Source organism: Arvicola amphibius, chromosome 6 (assembly GCF_903992535.2).
Source record: "Arvicola amphibius chromosome 6, mArvAmp1.2, whole genome shotgun sequence".
NCBI classification, from domain to species: Eukaryota; Metazoa; Chordata; class Mammalia; order Rodentia; family Cricetidae; genus Arvicola; species Arvicola amphibius.
Genome location: NC_052052.2, coordinates 39,558,690 through 39,585,163, shown reverse-complemented (window position 1 = coordinate 39,585,163; position 26,474 = coordinate 39,558,690). Strand labels below are relative to the sequence as shown.

Sequence of the window (26,474 nt, the reverse complement as noted above, 5' to 3'; positions counted from 1 at the left end):
TATTAAGATGAAGTTGGATTTTTAAAAACTATTCTTATTTAATCTGTATTGGTATTTTGTCTACATGTTTGTCTGTGCACCACTTGCTGAGACCAGAAAAGGATATTAGATTCCTGGAAGCTGTCGTTAATAAAGATAGTTGTGAGCTGCCATCTCAGTGTTAGGAATTAAATCCAGGATCTTCTGCAAGGAGCAGCCAGTGCTTTGACCTGGACCTGATCTCTTCAACCCAGATTGATATTTTTAAAGGCTGTAGAGACTACACACGCACACACACACACACACACACACGCACACGCACACAGCTTGATGTGTGATAAGTCAACACGTCTGAAATCATGACCACTGATAATGCCACAAATATATTTGTCATCTCAAAAAGTCCTTTCTTTACCTTTTTTTCTTTTTGTGGTAACTTTAATCTCCTTGCAAAATTCTAAGGCCATAATACAGTATTAATCACAGGCTCAGATAACAGTGGCTTTCCAGAACCTGTTTATTTTGCATAAATGAAATTTTGTACCTTTGGTCTTATACTTCCTCCTTTTTCTCTTCTCCACCCAGGCAGAATTTATTTTGTATAAGGATACATCTATTATATATTATCCAGGTTATAGTATTTAGTTATATAGACTGTTGAAAAGACTAAATGGCAAATTTTTAGAAAAATGTCTTAGGGAAGTACAGTTTACATTTCTTATAACTTACTCCTCCCTCCCCCAAATTTATACTAAGGTAAGTACCATATCTTTTACTTTGCTAATAAAATGTAACTTAAAAAAATATTGGTTTTAGCTGGCTAGGTGTGACTGTAATTCTAGCCCTTGGAAGAGCGAAACAGGGAGATCGTCAGTTTGAGACCCACTTGGACTACACAGCCAGTTTTGAGTACAGCCTGTCCTATAAATTAATACTGTGTCTTACAGTAGGGAAGAATTTCTACTCTAAATATATCATTTTAGAAAACAGCAGAACAGAATGCTTTGAAAAACTGATAGCTGGGCATAGTGGTATGTCTTTAATCCCAGAACTTTGGGAGGCAGCTCTGAGTGGATCTCTGAGTTGGAGGCCAGCATGGTCTCTATAGTGAGTCCTAGGACATCCAGAGGTATATAGTAAGACTTTGTCTCAAAAACCAGAAAATAAAAGCTGGTAGAAATTTGTGTAGTACTCTTAATTGAATCTTCACATAAATTTATTTTTTTTTCTTTTGGTTTTTCGAGACAGGGTTTCTCTGTGGCTTTGGAGCCTGTCCTGGAACTAGCTCTTGTAGACCAGGCTGGTCTCGAACTCACAGAGATCCGCCTGCCTCTGCCTCCCGAGTGCTGGGATTAAAGGCATGCGCCACCATCGCCCGGCTAAATTTAATTTTTTATGATGTTATTGTTCCTCTAGAAGTTTCTGTATATAATCTGTTGTTTAGTTTTTTAAATTAACGTGTATGAGTATTTGCCTACATGTGTGTATTTGTAGTACATATGTGCTTGGTGCCTAAGGAGTCAGTAGAGGTTGTCTGTCCCACTCAAACTAGAGTTATAGGTGGTTGTGAGCTGTCTTGTAGGTTCTGGGAATCAAATCCAGGTTCTCTGCAAGAATTTAAACGTCATCTCTCTTCTGTGGTCCCCTTTATTGTATAATTTGAATCAAGAGTTTCTGGCTATGTACATGTCCAGGATAGCACTGGAGGAACTCTTTAGGCACACATAATAACAGTGAGGTATAGCAATCTTCCTTAGTCATTTTTTTTTTTTTCTAAGACAAGGTATATCTCTGTAGCTTTGGTGCCTGTTCTGGCACTAACTCTTATAGACAGGCTGGCCTCGAATTCTGCCTCTGCCTCCTGAGTGCTGGGATTAAAGGCGTGCGCCACCACCGCCCAGCTCCTTTATTGATTCTTAAGACAGAAAATATTTGGAGTAAAATGAAAGATACAATTTAAAATATCTTTATGAATAACTTTTTTAGGTCTCAGTAAATTAAAAACACAAGGTAGGAACTGTGGAATGTAGTTCAGTTGGTAGTGTACTTATGTGCATGAGGCCCTAAGTTTGATTTCCAGAATCGTATAAACTCAGTGTGGTAGTTCATAACTGAAATCTCAGGAAACAGGCAGGGGGAATCCGAAGTTCTAGGTTATTCTTGTCTACATTACCAGTTTAAGGCCACTTTGGGCTGCTAAGAACCTGTCTTATAATCCAGATAGATGGGGGCTGGAGAGATGGTCCAGCAGTGCACTGACTGCTTTTTCAGAAGACCTTGGTTCTATTCCCAGCACTTACACGAGTGCTCACAACCATGTGTAAATTCCAGTTCCTGGGGATCCGATGCTTGCTTCTGCCCTCGGAGCACCAGATGTGCAAGTGGTGCACAGATAACTGATACACATAAAATAAAGATTAATATTGGGGGGTGGGAAACCCAGACAAATAAATATAAGGTATATGTTTTTCCTTTGGGAGTTGATCAGGCTGTTTGAATTAATGTAGACCTTTTGTATTGCCTGTTAATTCCTATATCTTATATTTCCAGGTAAATTGTTTATGATGTAATGTTGGTGGTAAAGGAAAGCAGTTAAAACAAATTTTTATATTACTTGTATTTCATAACAGCTTTTTCAAAACTCTCCCAAATTAATAAGTTATCAGAACTGAGTTAACTACATAGTGTTTGTTGCTGCCGTATTTTTGAATATGCTTTCTAAGTGGTGAAATAATGTAAAAGTTCATTGGATTGTTTTTTAATCATTGTTTAGCCGCCAACAATAGTATGCAGCATCTGCAAAAAGGATGGCCATTCAAAAAATGATTGCCCAGAGGATTTCAGGAAAATTGATCTAAAACCTCTACCACCAATGACAAATCGATTTCGAGAAATACTTGATTTAGTATGTAAAAGATGTTTTGGTAAGTGTTTGGTACTAAAACTACTGGAAGTAGATTTTTAGATATTGATGATTTTCTAGTTTAAAAATAATTTTCAGTTTTGATCGGGCAGAAGTTTTTTATTAATAGATAAGATCAAGCATAGTTATTTAATAAGTGCTGATCATAATCTGGGTACTGTGTTAAATGCAAAGGAAAGTATAATGAAGTCCATATGTACTACTTTAAGAAACTTTATTGGCTAAGTGAATTCCCACAACAGTGCAAGGGATATTGCAAGAGTTAAAACTTAGACTAATATTTGAGTTATCTAATATTGTAGTTACTAGTTTTTTGTGCTTATTGAATTAGGTTAGTTAAAGCTATGTAAAGTTAAAAAATATAACTGGCTTATCTCAAGCTAGTGTACATGAAACTAGTGTATGGGTACTGTGTTGGAAGGTCTAGGTAGAGAACATTTCTTGTGTGCTTTTGGACAGTATTTTCCTGGCTGGATATAAAATATATTTACCTAAATTAGCATAATTCTAACTAAATATAGCTGGATATGGTGGCATATCCTTGTAATCCTAGCACTAGGGAAGCTGATGTGGTATTACAAATTTGAGGCCAGCCTAGACTACATGGCAACACCCTGTCTCAAATCTATTATGGGGTTGGCTCAGTAGATCACTTGCATCTTGTACAGAGCATCCAGGTTTAGTTCTGTGAACCCACGTGTTGGCTCATAACTACCTGTGACTCCAGTTCTGTGGTATTCACTGCTCTCTTTGCAGGCCCCAGGCAGGCACATGGTTCACACACATCATGGAGGCAAAACACTCATACATATAAATAAAAATAAAGCTTTTTTTTTTTAAAAAAAAAAATCTGTTAGGGCCGGGCGGTGGTGGCGCATGCCTTTAATCCCAGCACTCAGGAGGCAGAGGCAGGCAGATCTCTGTGAATTCAGGCCAGCCTGGTCTACAAGAGCTAGTTCCAAGACAGGCTCCAAAGCCACAGAGAAACCCTGTCTTGAAAAACAAACAAACAAAGAAACAAACAAAATTTGTTAGGTACATGTAGGAATCTCGTATGTTCATGTGATATTTCCCTTTGTCATATACTCAGTAGTGGAATAATTAGATACTTTTTAAAATTTTTATTTAATTTTATAATTTATTTATGAGTGCCTAAATGTATGTGCACCACAATGCATGCAGTACCCATGGAGGCCACAAGAGGGTGTCAGATCCCGTGGAACTGGTGTTACTACAGATGGTTTTGAGCTGCTTGTTATATGGGTGCTGGGAATTGAACCTGGCAGCCAGTGCTCTTAACTGCTGAACGATCTTTCTAGCTTTATAGCATGTTTTCTTTTTTCCTCTTTTTTCATTTTCTTCTTATTATTTTTTGCTTTTTGCTTTCTTTTTTTTGTTTTTTTTTTTTTGAGACAGGGTTTCTCTGTAGCTTTGGAGCCTGTCCTAGAACTAGCTCTTGTAGACCAGACTGGCCTCGAACTCACAGAAATCCGCTTGCCTCTGCCTCCCGAATGCTGGGATTAAAGGCGTGGGCCACCACCACCACCCAGCTCTCTTTTTTTCCTTCTTCTTCTTCTTGACAAGGTTTCTTTGTGTAGCCCTGGCTGTTCCAGAATGCTCTTTGACTAGGCTGGCCTTAAGTTAGAGATCCACTTGCCTCTGCCTCCTAGCACTGGGTAAGGAGTGTGCTACCACGCCTAGCTGATAGCATGTTTTCTTAGAGTGGCTTTATTAAGCTATAGTCTACTACTTCTGTAAATAGTCATTTCTCTATTTCATTGTTTACTCATGGACATCTTATACTACATAACTTGTTGGGTTTTTTTAAAATCATTTTTAGGCTTCTTTCTTAGGGTACCACAAGATACGCCAGGCTCATTGTGCATGTTTTCTAACGTAGTACTAAAGTTAGACTTTTCTCCAAGGTACCTTAATATCTTTCATTGGAGAATAATATTGGAGAATAATTCAAGATGTGAATTGGAAGTGTTCTGTTTTATCGTTGATGGCTTGTTTTTGAGACAGAGTTTCACTATGTAGCCTTGGCTAGCCGAAATCTGAGGCATGCCTTCTTGTTCCTCTCAAGTGCAGAGTTTAAAGGTGTGTAGGTTTGTGCCACTACACCCATCATGTGTTCCTTTTTTTTCTAGACAGGGTTTCACTGTAGTTTTGGAGCCTGTTCTGGAACTAGCTCTTGTAGACCAGGGTGGTCTTGAACTCACAGAGATTCATCCACCTGCCTCTGCCTCCTGAGTGCTGGGCCATCATGTGTTCTTAACATTACTGGAATGTTGTTGTTTTTAGGCTCGCAAGAAAACACATGTGTAAGTATTAATCCTTTTGGATTTATACTTACGTATAAATTTTTCCATATGCAGTCATCTTACTTATATTAGCCTAAATATGATTTCATAGTCTCTTCTCTGAACTTAATCCATTACATTCTTCATTCTTCCCTCTTCTCCAGTAAGGAGAAACCCAGTTCTCATAATCTATTATTAAAAACTATTTAATTGTTTCCTTTCAGTACACCTGATTAGCAGTTTCAGAACTGTTAAACGAAACTCCTGAGAAAGTCATCAGAGTTGAGTGCTTATATAGTTTCTTTTGGCCTTAAACTTAGAGATTGCGCTCATTGTCTTTTTTTTTTTCCCCTCTTAGATTGTTGTTTGTTTGTTTGTTTGTTTGTTTGTTTGGTTGGTTTGGTTTTTCAAGAAACAGGGTTTTTTTGTTTGACCTTAGCTGTTCTAGAAGTAACTCTGTAAACCAGACTGTCCTCAAACTCAGAGATCCACCTGCCTCTGCCTCCCAAAGGCTGGGATTAAAGGTGTGTGCCACCACCGCTCAGCTGTTTTGTTTTGTCTTTTGAAACTGGTTCTCTGTAGCCCTGGAACTCATTAGACCAGGCTTATATTCATTTTCAAAATAGGTTAGGTTCAGTACTTTTGTCCCACTCCTCCCTTGAATGAAGGTTTTTTATACATTTATAAAATAGATTCTTTCGTCAGTCTGCATTCCATCCTGAGATACTTTTATCTCATATCATTTTGTAAAATTTGTTTACCTTAAAACAGTTTTATTAATTTTTTTTTCGTTTAGCTTTTAAAGTAGTAGGTTTCCATGGGATGGTTATCATTAATTTATGCTTTGTTCTCATTCACTTCAGTTTACTCTTGGTGTTCTTGGTTTCATGATTTTGTGTTAGAATTTGATCATATTAAGCTAAATTTCAGAGGGATAAACTTAAAAGAAAAAATAGGTTTATTTGGGCTCAATATTTGAGGGGATTTAACCTATCACTTTGTGCCTATGATGAGGTGGTATATTGTAGCAGAAGTTCATGGTCTAGTAAAGCCATTCTTCTCAAAGTTGCTATGCAAAAGAGTGTAGTGAGGAGCTGTTGGGCCGCTTCCCACCACACAGCTCCTGGCCGCCCTGACTAGCTTATACCCTGAAATAACAACACACAAACTGTATTCTATTAAATACTGCCTGGCCCATTATTTTCAGCCTCTTACTCACATCTTGACTAACCCATATCGAATAATGTATGTAACACCACAAAGGGTGTCTTACCGGGAAAGATTCAGCACATCTGACCTGGTGGCTGGCTTCATCGCATCTGGCATCTCTCTCAGGAGAGGTACGGTGGTCTGTCTCACTTAGGAGAGGCATGGCATCCGACTGAGCCATCTACCTCACTTCCTCCTTCCTGTTCTGTCTACTCCACCCACCTAAGGGGCGGTCTATCAAATGGGCCAGGCAGTTTCTTTATTAGCCAATGAAATCAACTCAAACAGAAGACTCTCCCACATCAAAAGAGAAGAGGAAGTACATAGGATTCCAGTGTTTCCACTCTTGAAGGACACGCTCCCTATGATTAGAAGACTTCCTCCTGTTGTTACACCTCTTAAAGGTCCATCTATAGCATACTGGTCTAGGACCAAATCTCTTTGTAATACATGTACTTAACTAAACCATATCCATAAGGAGAATATTATATAAAATAGTTTCACAGCCCCAAACTGAAAAGAAAGCAACTGTATTCCATCTGCTCAGTTTTCCCTCTACTATAAGTAGTCATGTATTTGCTCATAAAAATTATTACTGCTATTTTTATTCTTAAAATTATTTTATGTGTATGAGTGTTTTGCCTGCAATTATATCTGTACACAATGTGTGTACATTGACCTCAGAGGCCAGAAGAAAGTGTTGGGGCCCCTAGAACTGGAGTTAGAGACAGTTGTGAGCCACCATCTGGGTGCTGAGGATTGAATCTGTGTTCTGTGGAATAGCACCTAGTGTTTTTAACTACAGAACCATCATTCCAGCCTAATTCATTTCCTTTTATAAAGATAAATACTGAATTAACTAATCATAACAGATATTTAAGTAAGTTCTTGCATTATTTTTGTTACTATTATAGAGTTTTAAGTGTGAGGCATTGGAAGAGATGGAGTGAGGGAGACTGTTCTTAAGATATTTGCTTGATCCTATTGGGAATGAAACAGGAATGTAAATGAAGACTGGAAAAGAGAACAAACATTAGAAAATCATATACTAAAAATAGTATATTTTTATACTCAGGCAATTTGAAATAGTAAGGAATTTCAATCAAGGTGAGGTCTCAAAGCTGCAGGGAGGTAGTGTAGCTAATAGGGAAAATGGAAATCTTGACAAGATGCTTACTTAAGTGAATGCTTTGGTAACTGAACACAGAAAGAGGGAAATGTGAATGTGCGAAGAGTTAAATGTCTGAAGAAAACAGTATTGGTTTCAAAAGGTAAATGTATTTGTAGACTGTAGGGGAAATTATCATGTATAATATACATATATTTTAAATTTTTTTCTGCCCCCTGCCCTTTCTCTAATACCATTTATGGTATAAAATTCATAAAAGTAAATAAGTAGTAATAATATTGAGTCAAAATTTTTAGGTTAAAAGCCTGAAGAAATTTTCTTATTCTAATTCTCTCACTTTTCTTTCTCTTTTTCATGTAGATGAATTATCACCACCTTGCTCTGAACAACACAACAGGGAGCAAATTTTAATTGGCTTGGAAAAATTTATTCAAAAAGAGTATGATGGTATGCCATAGGCTTAATGTTGGCTGTTATTGTTACTGTAATCACATGGTTTTAATTTTGACTTGAAAATGTTTGTTAACTGTTATATGTTAAGTATTATTCTAGGTTCTTTGCCTATATTACTTACAAAAGAGAATCTTCCATCATTAGTATATTTAAGAGGGATAGCAGTCAAATACATATAAACATCAGTAAATAGTAAATGCTATTAAGATTATGGTGATTAAAGAAGTGAGAGGTTGTGTAGTAAATCTCTCATGACATAGCATTTGAGTTGAGTCTGAAAAATATGAAGGAACATATTATATGAGTTTCCAAGGAGAGAACATTATAGAAAGAAAGGGTGGATACTAAGTCTGAGATTATGACTGACATTCTTACAAGACTGATTGGAGGTCCAGTGTATTTGAAGTGGAATGGAAGTATTAAAGATACTTTTTAATAGAAAGATGAGGTCATAGAAGTATCCTGAAGATTAGATCATTAGGACCCTTTGGACATTGGTAAAAGGACTTTTTGTTTAATGAAAGCTATTTTATATCATTAAGTGATAATCATCTCAGAGAACAGAGTATAACACTCTAAGAGTACAGGCAGGAACATTGCAGAGAACTGTGATGTAAGTACAGATGAAGCACAGATGTGGAGGAGGGAAGTGGTCAGAACTGGGTTGTATTTGAAGGTAGAGCTAGCAGGAATTGCTAGTGCGTGTGTGATAGAACGGAAAGAAAAGCTAAGCACGATCTGAAGGCTTTTGCTCCAAAATAGCAGAACAAACAATTTTTTTTTTTAGCATGAGCTTAAAGAATCAAAAGGTTTATGATCAAATATTTTAGAAAAGGATATCTACAGTAATTTATTTAGAGCTGGGCAGATGGCTTACTTTAAGTGTTGTAAACATGAGGACCTGAGTTTTATTCCCAGAACCAATGTAAAAACAGAGTGCAAGGGCGGGAAAGATGGCTCTGTGGTTGAGAATACTTGTTCTTCCAGGGAACTGTCTGTAATTCTAGAGATTCAACACTCTTTTGGTCACTACAAGCGGTTGCATGCGTGTTTTCATACATGCCCACGCACACATGTGTACAAACATTTTTACTCTCAGCACTGAGGAGGCAGAGACAGGCTTCCTATCCCTGGTGTTCACCGGCCAGCTATCCTAATTGATGAGATTCAGACCAATTTTAAGTCTACCCCTTCTTTTTTTTTTTTTTTAAATTTTATGATTTATTTATTTTATGTGCCTTGGTGTGAAGATGTCAGACTCCCTGGAACTGGATTTTCAGACAGTTGTGAGCTGTCATGTGGGTGCTGGGAATTGAACCCAGGTCCTCTGGAAGAGCAATCAGTGCTCTTAACCGCTGAGCCATTTCTCCAGCCCCTACCCCGTCTTTTTTAAATAAAACTCAGGCTCATAAAACTCACACTCAATTTTATTTGATCATCGTAGCTGTTTTTTTTTTGAATATATTGTATATTTGAAAATTAAAGTCTCATGCTTTGAAGCATTTTATATTGAGAATATTTTAAAGGATATTTTATTATAGTAAAATTTAAAGTAAAACTCATAAAAATGTGGAACACCTGCGCTAGTGAGATGGCTCTTTGGGTAAAGGTGCTCAGCCTACTGACCTGAATTGATTCCTTAGACCCACGAGGTGGATAGAGACAACGAACTTCCATGAAATGCTCTCTACCCTTCACATGTGTTATGGCGTGCTCACACATGCTCATATAAAGTTTTAAAAATGTGGAATGTACCACAAATTTATATGCCATCTTTACCCAGAGACTTTGCTAATCTCTCTATTGTTCCAGTGTTGGTATATGTGCTGCTGAAGTGAGCACTATAACTTCTTTTATCCTGCTTAGTTATCATTCACATTTAATCAGTATTACATGGAAGAATTTTTTTCAAAGTATGGGATTTGTTGTCTAACTATGTAATTAAGGGTCAGCAAAATGACTTAGCAGGTAAAGGCACTTGCCACTAGGTCTGACAGTCTGAGTTTAGTTTCTGGGACCCACTCAGTGAAAGGAGAGATCCAATCCACACAAGTTGTCTTCTGTCCACATGTGCATGTTGATATGCCCCAACTAATAAGTTAATACAAATGTGTAATTAAACTTTATGTTACAAATTGTTTGAAAAGTAGTGTTACAGAACTCTTAAATGAGAAAAAATAACTAACATGATTTATATGTAGTGAATTAGAGTGACTATGGGAGAAAAATTAACCCTATATATTGAGGTGATAATTTAAAAGTACTTGAATTGTACACTGAAAGAACTAGTTTACTTTTAAGAGATGAGTTATCAGATATTGAACTTAGTCTTTGGTATTGTTGTTGAAGAACAGCAGTAGGTGGTAGATAGTTCAGTTGGAAGAAGCTGAAGGTCTTAGTGATTATACAGGTTGAACAAGGTATTAAGGATTTCATATATTTCTGGTGAGCTTCTAAATAGATAATGATACTGTTTGCTGAGAATTGGTGTTTTAGTTACTTGGGTTTAAGAATAAGCAAAAGATCCTAGTTGGGGTTGGATGTTTTGGAATTTCCCAGTGTATCACTTTGTGTTAAACTATTAGTAGATGTTAGATGACTCCTCTAACCTGTTCTTTGACTTATTTCCTCGAGCTTAGAAAAGGCAAGATTGTGCTTATTTGGTTCTTCAAAGAATGGATTTGGATTCCGTGATAGTGATCTGGATATTTGTATGACTCTGGAAGGCCATGAAAATGCAGAGGTAAGGGGTAGCAGAGATGCCTTAGCTGCTCTTCCAGAGGTCCTGTCCCGAGTTACCAGCAGCCAAATGGTGACTCACAACCATCTGTAATAGGATCTGGTACCCTCTGCTGGCAAATAGAGCACTCATATATAAAATATAAATAAATAATAAAAAAAAGAAAATGCAGAGATAAGAGTTAATATTTGTAAGAGATTTAAAAGTTTGTTTTTGTTTATTGGTTAATGTTTTAATTTTATATGTGATATTGATTATGCATGTTATCATTTTTGTATCAATGTGTTAGTAGTAGTGTTTGAAATATAGAAGCATTAGCATTATGGATTTAGAAGATTCTCAAACTTGCCTCTGTGGAAATTGTTAAAAATATTCAGACTTAAAGTAAAATTACTATTCATCCTTTTTTAAAAAAAAGTTTATTAATTCTTTGTGGGTTTTACATCATGTATTCTGATCCTGCTTTTCTCTATGTCTCCTCACATCTTCCTTCTACCCTTACAACCTCCCCCCAAGTCAAAACCAAATTTAAAAGAAAAGCCAAAAAAAAACCAAAAAAAAACCAAAACAAAACAAAGAAACAAGCAAAAAATAAAGAAGAATCTTGTGGAAGCTGTAGTGTGGCCTATCGAGTCACACAGTTTACCCTTCAGTCCTTTCATCTTTCCTTGCAAGTCATTGGTCTGACTGGAGGCCTTTGGTTTTTGCTACGCCATGTATAAATGGGCTCTCACTGGGGCTCCTCTTGGATATCCTGTTGTTGTCCTTTGGAATGGACATCCTGCTGTTTTGGATCTGTTGGCTCATCCCTTTCCCACGACCCAACAGTTTATAGGTTCAGGGAATGTTGGGGTGGGTCAGTTCATGGCCTTGGTTCTGGATCTGGGTGCTAGCCTGGTTGGTCAGCCCATGGGGTCAGTGGAACCATGCTCGTCATCACTACCCAGGTAAGCTCTTCAGCACTGCTTTGGCCAGCTTGCCCAATTCAGCCTACAGCTAGGAGTCAAGCCAGTTGTCCTGCTCTCAGGTCCTCATATCTGGGTCACCCACATTCACATCACCAGGGTCAGCTCTACTGTTTCAGGCAAGGTGCAGGGCCCTCTCTTGTGATTACTGTAGGTTGAATACGAGGATAGGTTGTGCAGGATTAACTCTCCTGCTCTCATGCCCTTAGGGTAGGCTCACTTTTGTGTTTGTGCCTCCCACCCCCAGTGGTCAGCTCCAGTATACTACCAAGGCAAGGTGCATGGACCTCTCTCCTCTGTGCTGCAGCTAATTCTCTCTCGTGACCCTGTAACCAGTTCTCTTGCCTGCCACAGGAAGTAAGGGATGTGGGGGGCATCATTCCCTCAACCATGCTACCACATGGCAAATGGTTGGGGGGGGGCATGCATGTCAGTTCTGTTGCTTTCATGCCCTTAGGGCTGACTCACCTGCTTCTCTGACAACACGGTCATCCCTAGTATGTTGCCCAGTGGGGGAAGCAGAGCCTGCTTCTCTTGTTTGCTATAGCCAGTCAGGGCTAGCTCTCCCACTCTTGTGATCCCAGGGTGACCTCTCTCACTTGCTACAGGTGGTAATGGGTGAGCAGGGAAAGCATCTTTCTCTCACCTATACCACCACTTGGCAGACTGTGGCAGGGGTGGAGATCAGCTCTCCTGCTCTCACCCGCAGGATCCACTTACCTGTGTTCTGAACCATAGGGTCAGCTCTAGTGTGCTATCCAGGTGAAGTGCATCTTTCCCTAGTGCAGGTAGGAGGAGCTCTCCCCTGAGGGGTAAGGACAGCTTGCCTACTGCAGTATCCATCAAGGGGCAGGGCCAGCCATCCCAGGCCAGTGAATGGCAGGGCTGAACTCAGCTTGGTTCCAATGATCTCGTTTAACTCCTTCTGTGGGCATCATCACACACCTCAGTTGCAGCAGGACCATGGACCAGACACGGCCTCTGCTGCAGCTAGGGCTTGGATGCCACCACAGCCCTGGTGGCCTCACCTAGAGCAACACAAGCACCTGTGGCAGCATGGCCCTCGGGCACTAGATCCTGGGCATTCACGGAGCCCTCTGACAACATGGACCACAGACCCAGACATGGATGTTCATCCTGTTTTAATATAACAACTAGGTCTTTGAGACTTTCAAGGGTCTAGTAATGAATTGGGTGAAAAATTTAGCTTACCGTAAGTTGGAATCTTTCATTAGAACCAATGAGAAGCTGGTACTTCTATTTGGTTGTAAGTATTAATCTTACTTTGTTTCTCTCTGTCTCTGTCTCTCTCTCTCTCTCTGTTATATATTCTGCAAGTAGAAAATGCAGGTAGTTGTTCAATTTATAAATGGATTATATTCTAAAATTTATAATTTTGAGGTACTGAAACCTTATTTACATAGAAGCAATGTTGCAATGACTGAAGGTTAGAAATTTTGCTTTGGGTGCCACTTATATATGCTTTATTCTTTTTTATTCTTAACCCATTTCGAGGTAGATATTAATTACCCCATTTTCAAAATGAGACTAAAGCTTTGAAAGATAAACTGGGGGCTGTAGAGATAATATAGTAAGTAAAGATGTTTATTTCCAAGCCTGAAAACCTAAGTTTGATCCTTGGAGCCACATGGTGGAAGCGAGAACTAGCTTCAGCAAATTGTCCTCTGATCTCTCTTATGTGCCATCGTGCTCCTACTTCCTTCATACAAGTAAATAAATAAATAAACATATCTCCCACACACAAAAAAAGAAAAGACATTCATTTATTTAACTTTACCTCACCTTGTACATGATGAAGCCAGCATTTGTGTCCAGGGCTGTGTCGTTCCTGCTCTTCATATTATATCTCACTGCCTCTCTGTTATTTTTTTTTTTAGCCGATAATGAAGCAAAATATAGTATTAATAGTAACGTAGAACCTAACCTTTACTTTATGAAGTAGAAAGCTCTCTGAATAACCTTGACATATAAGGAGATCTTTTCCCCAGTACAGTCTCAGCAGTGGGATTGTGATCATTTTTTTCTTCTTTGTGTTGTAGACTTTGGTTATGTGAATGAGTATCCAAGCTCTAGTGAAGAAAGGGGACTCAGTGGGTGGGGAAGGAGTACCTTAGTCCATTGTTGGAGGAGTTAGGGGAGTGGACCCTTGTAGAGATTGTTGGTTGACCCATATATCTATTGATTTTATTTTTTTATTAATAATCATGTCTCAGATAAAGCTCATTGGCTACAATACTGCCACTGCACCATGCTATTTCTTTGAGTTTTGTTTTTATGTTGTGCTATGCTGTTTTGTGCTGTGCTATATGTACTGTGTTATGTATGCTATGCTATGCTACATTATGACACGGTATCATGTAGCCCAGTCTGACCTAGAACTGCTCACACTCTCAACTTCTTAATTCCAAATATTCCTATAGACCCAACTCAGAGCCTTGTCTATGCTAGTCCAGCATTCTGTACCTGAACCATATTCTCAGTCCTGCTGTTAGGTACTATTTGTGAGATTGGAATAAGGGCAAGCTTTTTGTCATCTGTAGTGGTATCACTGTTATCTTCTGTTAGGGAATAATTCACAAGCTGGAGAAACGGGTCAGCAGTTAAAAGTGTATATTACTTACTCATCCAAAGGATCAAGTTTGATTCTCAGCACCCAAGTCAGGCAGCTCAAAAGCGACCTGTAACTCCAGTTGCAACTCCAGTTGCAGGGGATTGGAGGACTTGAGTCTCCTTGGGCACCCACACATGTAGCATGTGTATGAGTGTGTGTACAAGCATCACACATCCATACCCATATATACATGATTAAAAAATAAATCTTTTAGAGGAAATAATCCAATAGAATCGTGTAGCCTTGTGTTCCTGAGGCAGTTCTTCCAGAAGATGATTTAAAATTGGTAGATTTGGGGTAAAGGTGGTGGTATCTTGTTCATGGTTTTTTATGACTGTAAGAAATTTGTCACCTTAATTTTTTAAAAATAATTATTTGTCGTGTGTGTGTGTATGTGTGTGTGTGTGTGTGTGTTTGTGTGTGTGTGTGTGTGTGCCTGAGTCATGACAAATATGTAGAGTTCAGAGGTCTGGCAGTCAATTCCTTTTCTGCTGTGGATTCAAGGGATTGAACTCAGGTCATCAAATTTTCATGACCATTTTGCAAGCTCAGTGTTTCCTCGTTTTGTAAAGAAACATAACCCCATCATTCTGGGTAAGAGGCAGTTGGATCTCTGAGTTTCAGACCAGCCAAGTCTACACAGAGCAACCTTTTGCCCCACCCCCCAAAAGAAGCCAACTGAAGAATTGCAAATATTGTCTTTCTCTTTATTTAAATTCTCAACTCTGTTAGAGGAGGTTGCTCTATTTGAAGAGCAAAAACTGATGAAATAGGGAAGAGAGATTTAGACAACTTCTTTATTAACTTTAATTTTAGATTTGAATTACAAGTAGGGAAGTTGAGACAGTTAAAAATAACAAAATACTTTATTCCAGATGAGATATTAACTCCTTAAAAGGTTGTCATAATTATATATTTTACACAATAAAGAACAGTTACCTTTTCTTTTTAGTGTATGTGAATTAGTAACTGATAATTCTATTGAAATATCCAGATATACCTGCATAGACTCTTTTTTCTTGTAATGAAAGAATATAAGTTGAATATATACAAAAGTGATTTTATGATGATAGTTAGGATTGATTTTTTTATGCTTTTTAACTTAACACATTTAATTTATAAAGCTATTCTGTTTACTATTTCCATTTTCATTGCTATATTTTACTGTCTGTGCTTCTTAAAAAGTAACATTCAAATTTGCAGAGGGATAAATTTCCTTGAGGAAGTTGGTGCTATTGTAATAGGATTGTGTTTATGTACATCATCAACATAATAATAATGGAAACCAGGCCTGAGGGCTCATGCCTCTTTTCACAGCTCTGTGAGTTCAAGGCCAGCCAGGGAGGGCTACACAGAGAGAATCTGTCTCAGAAACCAAAAGAAACAAACAAGCAAAACTAAACCCACAAAACACATAATAGCAGTAATAATAAATAGCTCAAAAATTTCAGCTGTATTTCTTGCATCAGACTTGCAGAGTTTTTGTTTTGGGGTTTTTTTTTGGAGTGGGGGAGGTGTGTGTTTGGTTGGTTTTGATTTTCTTAGACAGGGTTTCTCTGTAGCAGCCCAGGGTGTCCTGGAACTCTCTGAAGACTAGGCTGGCCTCAAACTCACGGTGATCTTCTTGCCTCTGCCTCCTGAGTGCTGATATTAAAGACGTGTGCCACCACCTCCCTGCTGCTGAATGCTTGTTAATAGATTTTGTGTAATTCTCCAGCAATTCTGTAGGGCAGGAACTTAGGATGATTTTGACTTTGTAGAGTAGTGATGTGATGCTTGGGGATGTTAAGGATCAATCGTGCAGGTAGTTAATCAGATTTGAATCTGACTTTGTCTAAATTGGGTGCCTGTGTTGTGTTCTTTATCATTAAGTGATTTGCCCTCACTAAACCTATCCTTAATTTCATTCTGTAATTTTAGCAGAAATTGGCATCTTAAAGATTTTTATACCAGTTACAGTTTAAATAATGATCTACAATATCTGTACCTTTTTTTTTTTTAAATGAGTTTATTGAATATATAGTACCAGGACTGAAACAGTAAGTAAACTGACTAAATGTTCTGTCTGGGACCCTCTTGTTCAAAGGTTCTTGCTGTTTTGTTACCCAGACTTCTCTGGTGGTTTCTGCTGGATTATATGTCTGATCTAACGCTGATTGTTTTGATGCTTACTGTTTTATTCTTTACCCATTCAAAACCAAAAGAGTGGATATCATAGTTAATTTTCAGTAAAAAACAGATTCACATATTGTAAACTATTTACTCTCCTCATGCTTTTCAGACTTCAGTCTGTGTGAATAACCTTGGGATCTTACTGGCATACATTTTAGGAAGGCAATTCTACCAGGTTGCAGGTTTATGTTGATGATGGGGTTCCTTGAATTGTTACTTAGTTAACAAGGTTATGCAGCTCGTTATGATTAGAAATATTAAGTACTAGCATTAAATACTAATTGGTTAAAGCAGAATTTACAGTAGGTAGAATTGAACCCTACTTTCTTATTTATTTTTTTCCAGAAATTAAACTGTAAGGAAATAATTGAAAATTTGGCGAAAATTCTTAAGAGGCATCCAGGTAAAATTTTATATCTTTTTGAAAAAAAGTACTTTTTAACATTACAAATGTATTTAACTTGCTGATGATTTTGCTCCCTTACCCTCAGGTTTAAGAAACATTCTGCCTATAACTACTGCCAAAGTGCCTATTGTAAAATTTGAACACAGACGAAGTGGACTAGAAGGTGATATCAGTCTGTATAACACATTGGTAAGATTTCCTTTATGGGCCCAGCTATAATTGTGTTTTTTTATATATATGATAATAAAATATAACTATATCCCTTTCTTTCTTCCCTTTCCTTCCACCCTTCCCATGCATCTTTGTGTTCTTTCCACAATTTGTTGGCATCTATTTCTTTAATTTTGTGTATGTATATGTCTTACATATGTATTATGTATGTATATTCCTAAGTATATAAATAACTATAACCTGTTCAGTTCATATAAAGTTACTAACTTGTATGTATGTGATTTCAAAGCTGATCACTTGGTATTAGATAACCAATTTGTGTTCTTTCCTAGAAAGACTATTCTGCTCTAAGCCTTCCTTAGTTTCCCTTAGTCTCTTTTCTAGGGTTGAGGTCCCATGAAGTTTCCCTTTTATTTTAGGGTGTAGTTCTTGCTCAGGTCTTGTTTAGACAGCCATGTTGTTGAGACTTCATGGGTTTCATGTCTCTGAAATTTCTAGCAAATGTCCTCTCCTGTGACCCTTAACATCTTCCTGCCTCCTCTTCTGCTATGATTTCTGAGCCTTAGGTTCAAGAGTTGAATTTTAGGTGAGGGCTGGGCTTCTTTCACATGGTCAATTGTTTTTTTTGCATTTGACTGGTGTTGCTTTTCTGTAATGATCTCCATCTGTTAAACAGAGACATAGCTTCTCCAGGTAGAAAGATAAATATGTATAGAGTGTAGATCTATGAATTCACTGGACCCTGGTAGTTGATAAAGTTCCAGTACCAGGCATGATTTCCCTCTTATTGACCTGGCCTTAAGTCTGATTAAAAAGTCATTGGTTACTGCCAAGTTAACCAAGGCATGTGCACAACTGTTGCACCTTTGATATGGTGTCATGCTTACCTTTGCTTTAGCTTGTAGGCACCATAGCTGAATAGGAATATTGGTTACTTCCCTCTCTTGGAAGCTTGCATGGAATCTTCTGGTATAAAAGCTAGTCCTCAGTGAGAAGGCTTTCGGGCTAGAACTAGATTGGCTCTTTTAGGTCCTGTGTCAGAAGAACTGGATTTTTTGTTGTTGTTGTTGTTGTTGTTTTGTTTGTTTTTTGAGATGGGGTTTTGTTGTTTAACAGTCTTGTCTGTCCTGGAACTCGATTTATTAACCAGGCTGGCCTGGAACTCATAGAGATCTGCCTGCCTCCTGAGTGCGGGATTAAAGGTGTGTGCCAACCCTCCCAAACCCCTCATTCCCACCCATAACACAGCATGATGTCTTAAGCAACAGAAAGTTACTGTCAACCTCTGGGAGGCAACCAAGGGCAACCATTATAGCCTGTATTTTGGAAGTCTCTTAGATAACCCTGACGAGCGACTCAATAAGGAGCTTTTCATGCCTGATGTAGGTTTTCTTGTTAAGTCTGTGGCTTTTGAGGGGAACATTGTCAGCCCAGATGGGGAAATTTTATTAACTATATATGTAGATGTATTATTATATGTAATTTTAGATAGATAAATAATAACATGATTCCTTATGACTTTATGTTAGTTTACTCTCTTTCCTCTTCTGAATTAATCCTCCTCCCCTTATGAAATTAAAATGCCTCTGCCCATTTTTTCTAAAATCTCTTGTACCATTATTCTTCTCTATTGCTCTTCTGTTCTTCCCTGTGGGTCCTTTTTATATGCCTGTATCATAGTGTTTCTATTATTATGACTCTGTAATATATCTTAAGATCAGATTTTTTTTGGCTCTCCAATGTTTCCATACGAATTTTCAGGTAGTTTTTTCTATTTCTGTAAAGGATGAGGTAGAGATTTTTTATTGGGTTGCATTGAATCTATAATGATTTTTTCACAATATTGATTCTACCAGTCCATGAGTATGGTATGTCTAGTGTCTTATTTTTTCTTCAGTGATTTAAAGTTTACATTATAGAAATCTTTCATCTCCTTGTTTAGGTTTGTTTCTAGATACTTTATTTTCTTTGAGGTTATTGTGAATGGGAATGTCTGTGATTGTCTTCTTAGTATGTTTATTATTGGCTTATACTTTTAATTTGAAATGTTCACAGATAGACATCCCTGGCTGGGAAGATATCTTGATTACTTAGGTGGTTTACATTGGATATGCTGACTGATCCCTGCAAATGTGGGAAACTGGATAGGATAGGTTTTTTTGATAGTGGGTGCACTGCATTCCCACTTTTCTTTATTCACACACACACACACACACACACACACACACACACACACACAAATGTTGGCAGATTATTGGTGTGTGTAAATTCTCAACTCTGAGCAGTATAAGGAAAAAAGTATTTTAGCTTTGATACTGATTTCAGAGTGAGGTTGATTTGTTTGACTAATTGTTAGGCATTTTGAAATCTCAATATACTATTTACAGCATATTGTATCTTTTTGCCTGATTTGTAAATTTATTAGTATATATTAAATGATTTCAAATATGTAATTTTTTTTTCAGGCTCAACACAACACAAGAATGCTAGCTACTTATGCAGCTATTGATCCTAGAGTCCAGTACTTGGGATATACTATGAAAGTGTTTGCCAAGGTACTTATGCAGAAGTTAAATCATTTGTTTTGTTATGTAGTACTGTGATAGCTAAAGTAAAACATACTGGTGTTAAACTTGTGAAAAATACTATCTCAATTTTATTTATATAGTTTTCTTTTTTCTTCATTCTCTTTTAAGATAGGGTCTTGCTCTGGTTATTTAGCTTAAGTTGTCTTTCTGCTTTAATCTCCTGAGTTATACCTGAGCTTTAATTACATTTTAATTTATTTACTTTAAATTTATTTTTGTTATAAGGTCTTACTATGTAGCCTCAGCTGTCCTGGAATTTGCTCTGTAGACTAGGCTGGCTTCAAACTCACAGAGATCCTGCTGCCTCTGTGTCCTAAATTCTAGGATTAAAGGTATGTGCTACTATGTCTGGCTGGTCTCTGAGGTTTTTTAAGAAAAGATGGCTGACCCACAAGCTCCCAGGATGTTTCTGTCTTTGCCCTTCAGTGCTGGGTTCATAGACACATGTAGCCCTTCTGTGCTTTTATGTGGAGATTGGGGATGTGAACTCGGCCCCTCTTGTTTGTCACAGCAATTGCTCTATTCCACTGAGCCATTTTCCCAACCCGTATTTTTTTTTTTTTAATTTAATTAACTTTTGTAAAGATGGTAAGTACCGCTACTAGTTTGTGCGGATAGCTCCAGTACTTTTACCCAAAACTTTACTGATGAACTAATTTTTTCCTAAGGTTTTGCTATTATAATTATTTCAATTTTAAAATCAAATTTTTTGTTAATATATACATTTTTAAAGATAATTTTTGGAATGGAAATACTAGGTCATTAAATTTGTTTTGCTTCTTTTATTTTCATGGTTCCTGTTTTTTCTAAAATTTTATTAAACTGATATTTAAAGAGTTGCTAAGCATGATCAGATGCACATCTTTAATCCCATTGCTTAGGAGGCAGAGGCAGGTAAATCTCTGAATTTGAGGCCCTGGTCTGCATAGTGAGTTCCAGAACAGCCACAACTCCATAGAGAGATACCTTGCCTCAAAAATGAGTGAATGAATGGATAAATAAAAACAGAATGGCATATCACAGTCAACAATAGCTTGTAGAATTATAATATTAATTTTTATTTGTATCATTCTATCTTCTAGCGCTGTGACATTGGAGATGCATCTCGGGGAAGTTTATCTTCATATGCGTATATCCTTATGGTGCTGTACTTTCTGCAGCAAAGAAAGCCACCAGTTATCCCAGTCCTACAAGAGGTTAGTTTTCCAGAGTACTGTAGAGCCCTGAGCACATTGGCCTGTAGTTCCAACACTTGGGAGGCCAAAAAAATATGGTTATTGTGAGTTCCAGGCCAGCCTGGTTTGCATAGTGTGTTTCAGGACATCCTAAGCAATTGAGTGATAACTTGTTTAAAAGCAAAGTATTACAGGTGTTTTCAAGCAAATCATGGATTTAAACAGAACTTGCTCAGTTCATGAAATGAGAAATTTTTCTGTCATGAATATTCTGAGTTTTCTTTTAAAATTAGTACTATAATTAGTGAGCCTGTTGGGAAATTTTATTAAAGGAGCATAATGACTACCAGAGGAATGTGAGGTAACTGGAACTGTTGAGTATCTTATAATAGTTTAAAATGTTGTAGTCTTAGAATATTTGCACATGAGCTGGTTGGTGGTGGTGCAAGTCTTTAATCCCAGCGCCCAGGAGGCAGAGGTAGGTGAATCTCTGAGTTTGAGGCCAACCTAGTCTACAGAGTTGAATACCAGGGTGACATAGGGAAACCCTTCCCACCCACCCCCCTAAAAAAAAAAAAACCTGCAGATGTGTTTTAAGTTCCTTTAGCTCACCACAGACTCACTCATATTATAGGCCCTCACATGGAAAGATGAAGTTTCTTCTCTCCAGAGTACTTTACTTCTTCCTCCTGCCTTATGTATTCCAGTGTCTATTTTGACAACCTTGAAAAATCTTGTCAAGAACAAGCAGGAAAATTGACTCTAGTTGCTCACGCCTTTAATCCCAGCACTTGGGAGACAGAGGCAGGTGGATCTCTGTCAGTTTAAGACCAGCCTGTCCTACAAAGTTAGTTCCAGGACAGCCTGTGTAACAGGGTTACACAGAGAAACCCTATCTGGAAAAACCAGAAAGAAGAAAGAAAGAAAAGTAGAAAAATTTTCCTCATTTCTTCTAAAGTCATATTAGCTAAACATAAGAATGCACTTTGAAAGGAGGTTATTATGTTCATATTTACCAAAAATTGGTGACTCAATTCCAATTTCTGTTGCCAGTCTATGCTCTCTGAAATAGGTGTAAAATAATTATTAATCTTCCATTTTGGGCACAGAGTGGATTTGTGGGCATTAGAGAAGATGCAGTTCTGTCTTCTTAGAAGTATAACTGTTTAGAGATCGGAGAAAAATACCAGAAACATTTGGAAAACCACATATTCTTTCGTTTTGATTTTTGTTTTTTGAGACAGGGTTTCTCTGTCTAACAGCTCTGGCTGTTTTGGAACTTGCTTTGTAGACCAGGCTGGCCTCAAATTTACAGAGATCTGCTTGCCTTTCCCTCCCGAGTGCTAGGAATAAAGGTGTGTGCCACTATGCCTGGCTAGAAAAACCACATATTCTGTTCTCACATAACTTATAATATGATGGCAAAGAAGAAAATGACAAAATATCAAGTCATGTGTTATAAATATCTGATTGCCAGTCCTAAATTTTCAAATAGTCTCATGAATCCTGTGGTTTTAGCAATACCTCTTTCCCTTTTTATAGTCAGTACCAGGGAAATAAAAATTTTTAATATTTTTACCCCAGGCAGAAATTTCTAACTGAGTACTATACTTGGTATTTTATGTCTTTGTTCTTGGTATTACAAGGCTTTGGTGCTGTGAATCAAGCCTAGAGCCTCATGTATATGTAATAGGTGAGCACTATACTACTGAGACATATTCCCAGTCAAAACAGTCTGTATTTTTTTGTTAATTTTAAGATCACAGCAAAATAAAGGAATATGTGGAGATTTCTCATATAACATTACCTGTTCAGGCACTCCTCCGTTATCAACCTGGAACATTATTAAGGCCTGTAAATCTACAGTGGCATGTCACAGTCACGCTAAATTTAATATGTCTGTGGGTCACACTCTGTGTTGCATATCATATCAATTTGAATAGATAATTATGTACACATTGTTATTATGCAGTACTTTTTTCTGAACTTGTATTTACTTTGTCTAGTCAGCCTCCATCCTGCCAACTCTTGGTAATTGCTGATCTCTTTAGTATCTCCATAATTTTGTGTTTGTTTAGAATATCAAATCGTTAGAATCACTCATACCCAGTATCTAACCTTTTTCTTTGGCTTCTTTTTCACTCATTGCATGAGTCAGTTTCACATTAATATAGCGAACTAGGACAGTTAGCCTATAATAAATGGTATATTTAGGCTTATGATTCTCGTGAATATTGTTTAATGTTAGTTGGTCCCTTTCTCTCTTAGCATATCATGTTTCATGTATGTGTTGGAGCATATTAATGAGCCAGGACACAGAGACACTGCAACTGGGGTTTCACAATCCACTTGTAGAACCTATTCTCAATAACCTAATAATTTACCATAAAAAACCTAGTAAGATCTTCATAGCATTATCTGGATGACCAAGCCTTTAACAGATTATTCCATTTTCGTTTCTTTACTATCATAAAATATTCTGACAAAAAAAAGTAGCTTAGGGGAGGAAAAAGTTTATTTGGCTTAAATAGTTTCTCCTTTGGGTCATAATTTCAGGGAAGTCACACAGCAGGAACTTGAGATAGTTGATAGTCAAGAGCAGTGAGAAATCAATACATCCATGCTTACTGCTTTCTTTTTGGTAGCTGTCCCTGTTATAGACAGCATCTAGGTAATGGTGCTGCCCGTAATGTGGAGGGTCCTTCTACATGAGTTAACAATTTGGCAGCCCTCCACAGCCATGTGTACAGGCCAACTTTAGGCAATATTTCACTCATGCTCTCTGTCAGAGGTGATTCTAAGTTGTAGAAAGTTGTCACTTAACTATCTGAGGGCTGGAGAGTTGGCATAGCAGTTTAAGAGCACTGGCTACCTTTTCAGAGCCCTCAGGTTCAGTTCCTAACACCCACATGACAGCTCACAACCATCTGCAATTTTTTTTTTTTTTTTTTTTTTGATTTTTCGAGACAGGGTTTCCCTGTAGTTTCTACAGCCTGTCCTGGAACTAGCTCTTGTAGACCAGGCTGGCCTCGAACTCAGGGATCCGCCTGCCTCTGCCTCCCGAGTGCTGTGATTAAAGGCGTGCGCCATCACCGCCCGGCTACCATCTGCAATTTTTGTCCCAGGGATCTGATGTTCTCTTTTGGCCTCTCTGGGCACCAGGCACACAGGTGGTACACAGACATTGGTGTGGGCAAAACACCCATACACATAAAAATAAAAATAAATAAATGGTATAAAATTATACATATGGCCTATGGGGAAGAAGGCCTTACAAATTCAAATTAAGTAATATGCATTTATATTTTCATGTCTTTTTATCAGTAAATACCTCATTGCTTTACTGTATGTCACTTTCTTTATTCAGTTACCCACTGAGGAACATCGCAGTTGCTCTTAAGTTTTGACAGTTATAATACAGATGATATAAAGATCCACATAAATGAATTTGGCTTGATGTGTTCTAGTAATCCCAGCAGTTGGGAGCTGAGGCAGAAAGATTAAAAGTCCAAGGCCTGCTCTGGCTATGGAGCAAGACCTTGTCTCAAAATCAATCAAACAACAACAACAACAACAACAACAAACCAAGGCTGGGGAAGTAGTTGTGTTTGTAAAGTGATTGCCTAACATACGTGAGACGCTGAACTTGATTCCCAAACCCAAATGAAGGAGGCCTAGAGGTGCCCGTCATCCTAGCTTTTAGAGATGGGAGTACAGGAAGTTATTCTCTGCTACATTCTGACTTTGAGGATAGTGTGGAATACATGAAACCCTGTTTCAAACTGACAAAAAGACCTAATTACTGTTTTTTTTTTTTTTTTGTCAGTTTCTTTTTTTTTGAGACAGGGTTTCTCTGCAGCTTTTTTAGAGCCTGTCCTGGAACTAGCTCTTGTAGACCAGGCTGGCCTCGAACTCACGGAGATCCGCCTGCCTCTGCCTCCTGAGTGCTGGGATTAAAGGCGTGCGCCACCACCGCCCGGCTTTGTCAGTTTCTTTTCAAGACTTTCAGGTACATGTTATTGAACAGAATTGCTGAACAATGCATGTGAGTTTTTAGAATTTTAAAGTGAAGCTGTGGAGCTCCAGAGTGGCTGTACCATTTTGTATTTCCACCAGAGTGAGGGAAGGCGCCTCTGAGGTCCACATCCTTACTAGAATCTCTGTTAGACCTCTGTTCTCTACTTGGCCGTTCTGTTAGATGTGCTGTGGTAGTTCATTGTTTCAGTCAGCATTTTCCCATTACTTACATTGGAGGGCATCTTTCCATATGCTTATCTGTCATCTGTAGATCTGTAGAATGGTGTATGGTAAAGTCTGACCAGTATCTTTTTAATGTTCATGTGTGAGTATATACCATGTGTGTTCAAGTTTCCCAAGATGTGCTTGGAAACAAACTTTGGTCCTCTGTGAGAGCAGCAAGTGATTTTAATCTTTGTCTTTAGCAAAATTTTTCAAGTAGTATGTATCACAAGGGACAGCACAAGGAGAAGACTGAATTCAGGAAGGAAGCAAGCCTGAAGGTCAGGCAAGGACTAGAACGAAAAATACAAATTAACTTCAAGGAAAAGCAGAAAATTTTACTACTATGCAGATATTTTACTACTATGCAGAGGTACCACACATAGTGCCAGTGCCTAACTTAAGCACTCCCAAAGGGAAAAGAGGCCTGTAGATTGTGGTAGATTTTTTTCCATATCAAGTTAAAACAATTCCCCACTCACCTAATTAATGGGGGATTATTTTTGTTTTTATTGTAGTGATTTTAGTTTTATTTTGTTTTTTAAATTTTGTTTAAAATTTATGATTTTGTATGTAGCCCTTGGTTGGCCTAGAAGATATTTATATATACTAGACTGGTCCTGATGATCCTTCTGTTTCTGCTTCTTGAATGTCAGGATTGTAGTCCTGTACCACTGTGCCTAGCTATTTTGGTCTTTTGAGGATATAGGTTTTTTTTTTTTGTTTGTTTGTTTGTTTGTTTTGATTTGGTTTTGTGTTAGCCACACTTCTCTTAAACTCTGAATTTATCTGATCCTTCTTAAACTTGGAAATAGTTGTGTGCCACTCTGTCTGGTTTTTCTTTCATTTTCATGAATGGGTATTGAGTTTTGTCAAACGCTTTTTCTGAGTCTTGATATAGTAATATGACTTTTCTTTTACTTGTTAATGATAGGTTTGATTTTTATATGTTGAACCAATTTTTAAATACTTGGAATGTATCTCACTTGGTCTTGATTTATAATTATTTTGATACATTGTTGGATTGTTTTTTGGGATGTTATTAGGTATTGGTTTAATTTAACAGATAAATGCCTATTCAGATTGTTTTATTTTTCCTTGTGTGCATTTTGACAAAAATGTATCTTTTAAGAAATTGATCTAGTTGAGTGTGTCTCATGCTTGTAATTGAAGCACTTCGGGAGGCTGAGGGACAAAGATTACTGTGACACCAGTGCCAGTGAAACCCTATCTTAAAAGACAAACAGACAAACATAAATTGTAGGGATTTAGCTTATTTGGTAGAGTGCTTGCCTAATATGCATGAAGTCCAGTGTTTGCTTCCACAGTACCATATCCATCAAATGTGGTGCATGCTTGTAAGCCCAAAACCTGGGGAGATGGAGGCAGA

General features: G+C 37.7%; 1 protein-coding gene and 1 non-coding gene across 7 annotated transcripts in view; one reads left to right on the top strand and one right to left on the bottom strand.

The window, feature by feature from the left end:
* Positions 1–26,474, top strand: part of Tut4 (terminal uridylyl transferase 4) — a 95,794-nt gene that overhangs the window by 47,529 nt on the left and 21,791 nt on the right. For all 6 annotated transcript variants that reach the window (XM_038332794.2, XM_038332793.1, XM_038332792.2 and 3 more), the window contains exons 14-20: positions 2,753–2,903; positions 7,904–7,990; positions 10,636–10,739; positions 16,851–16,908; positions 16,997–17,100; positions 19,548–19,637; positions 20,753–20,866. In XM_038332794.2, the coding sequence (XP_038188722.1) occupies positions 2,753–2,903; positions 7,904–7,990; positions 10,636–10,739; positions 16,851–16,908; positions 16,997–17,100; positions 19,548–19,637; positions 20,753–20,866 (708 nt within the window). The remainder of the gene's footprint in view (positions 1–2,752; positions 2,904–7,903; positions 7,991–10,635; positions 10,740–16,850; positions 16,909–16,996; positions 17,101–19,547; positions 19,638–20,752; positions 20,867–26,474) is intronic.
* On the bottom strand, positions 9,735–9,838 carry LOC119818088. Its single transcript, XR_005286006.1, has one exon. It is a non-coding gene; the product is annotated as a U6 spliceosomal RNA (small nuclear RNA).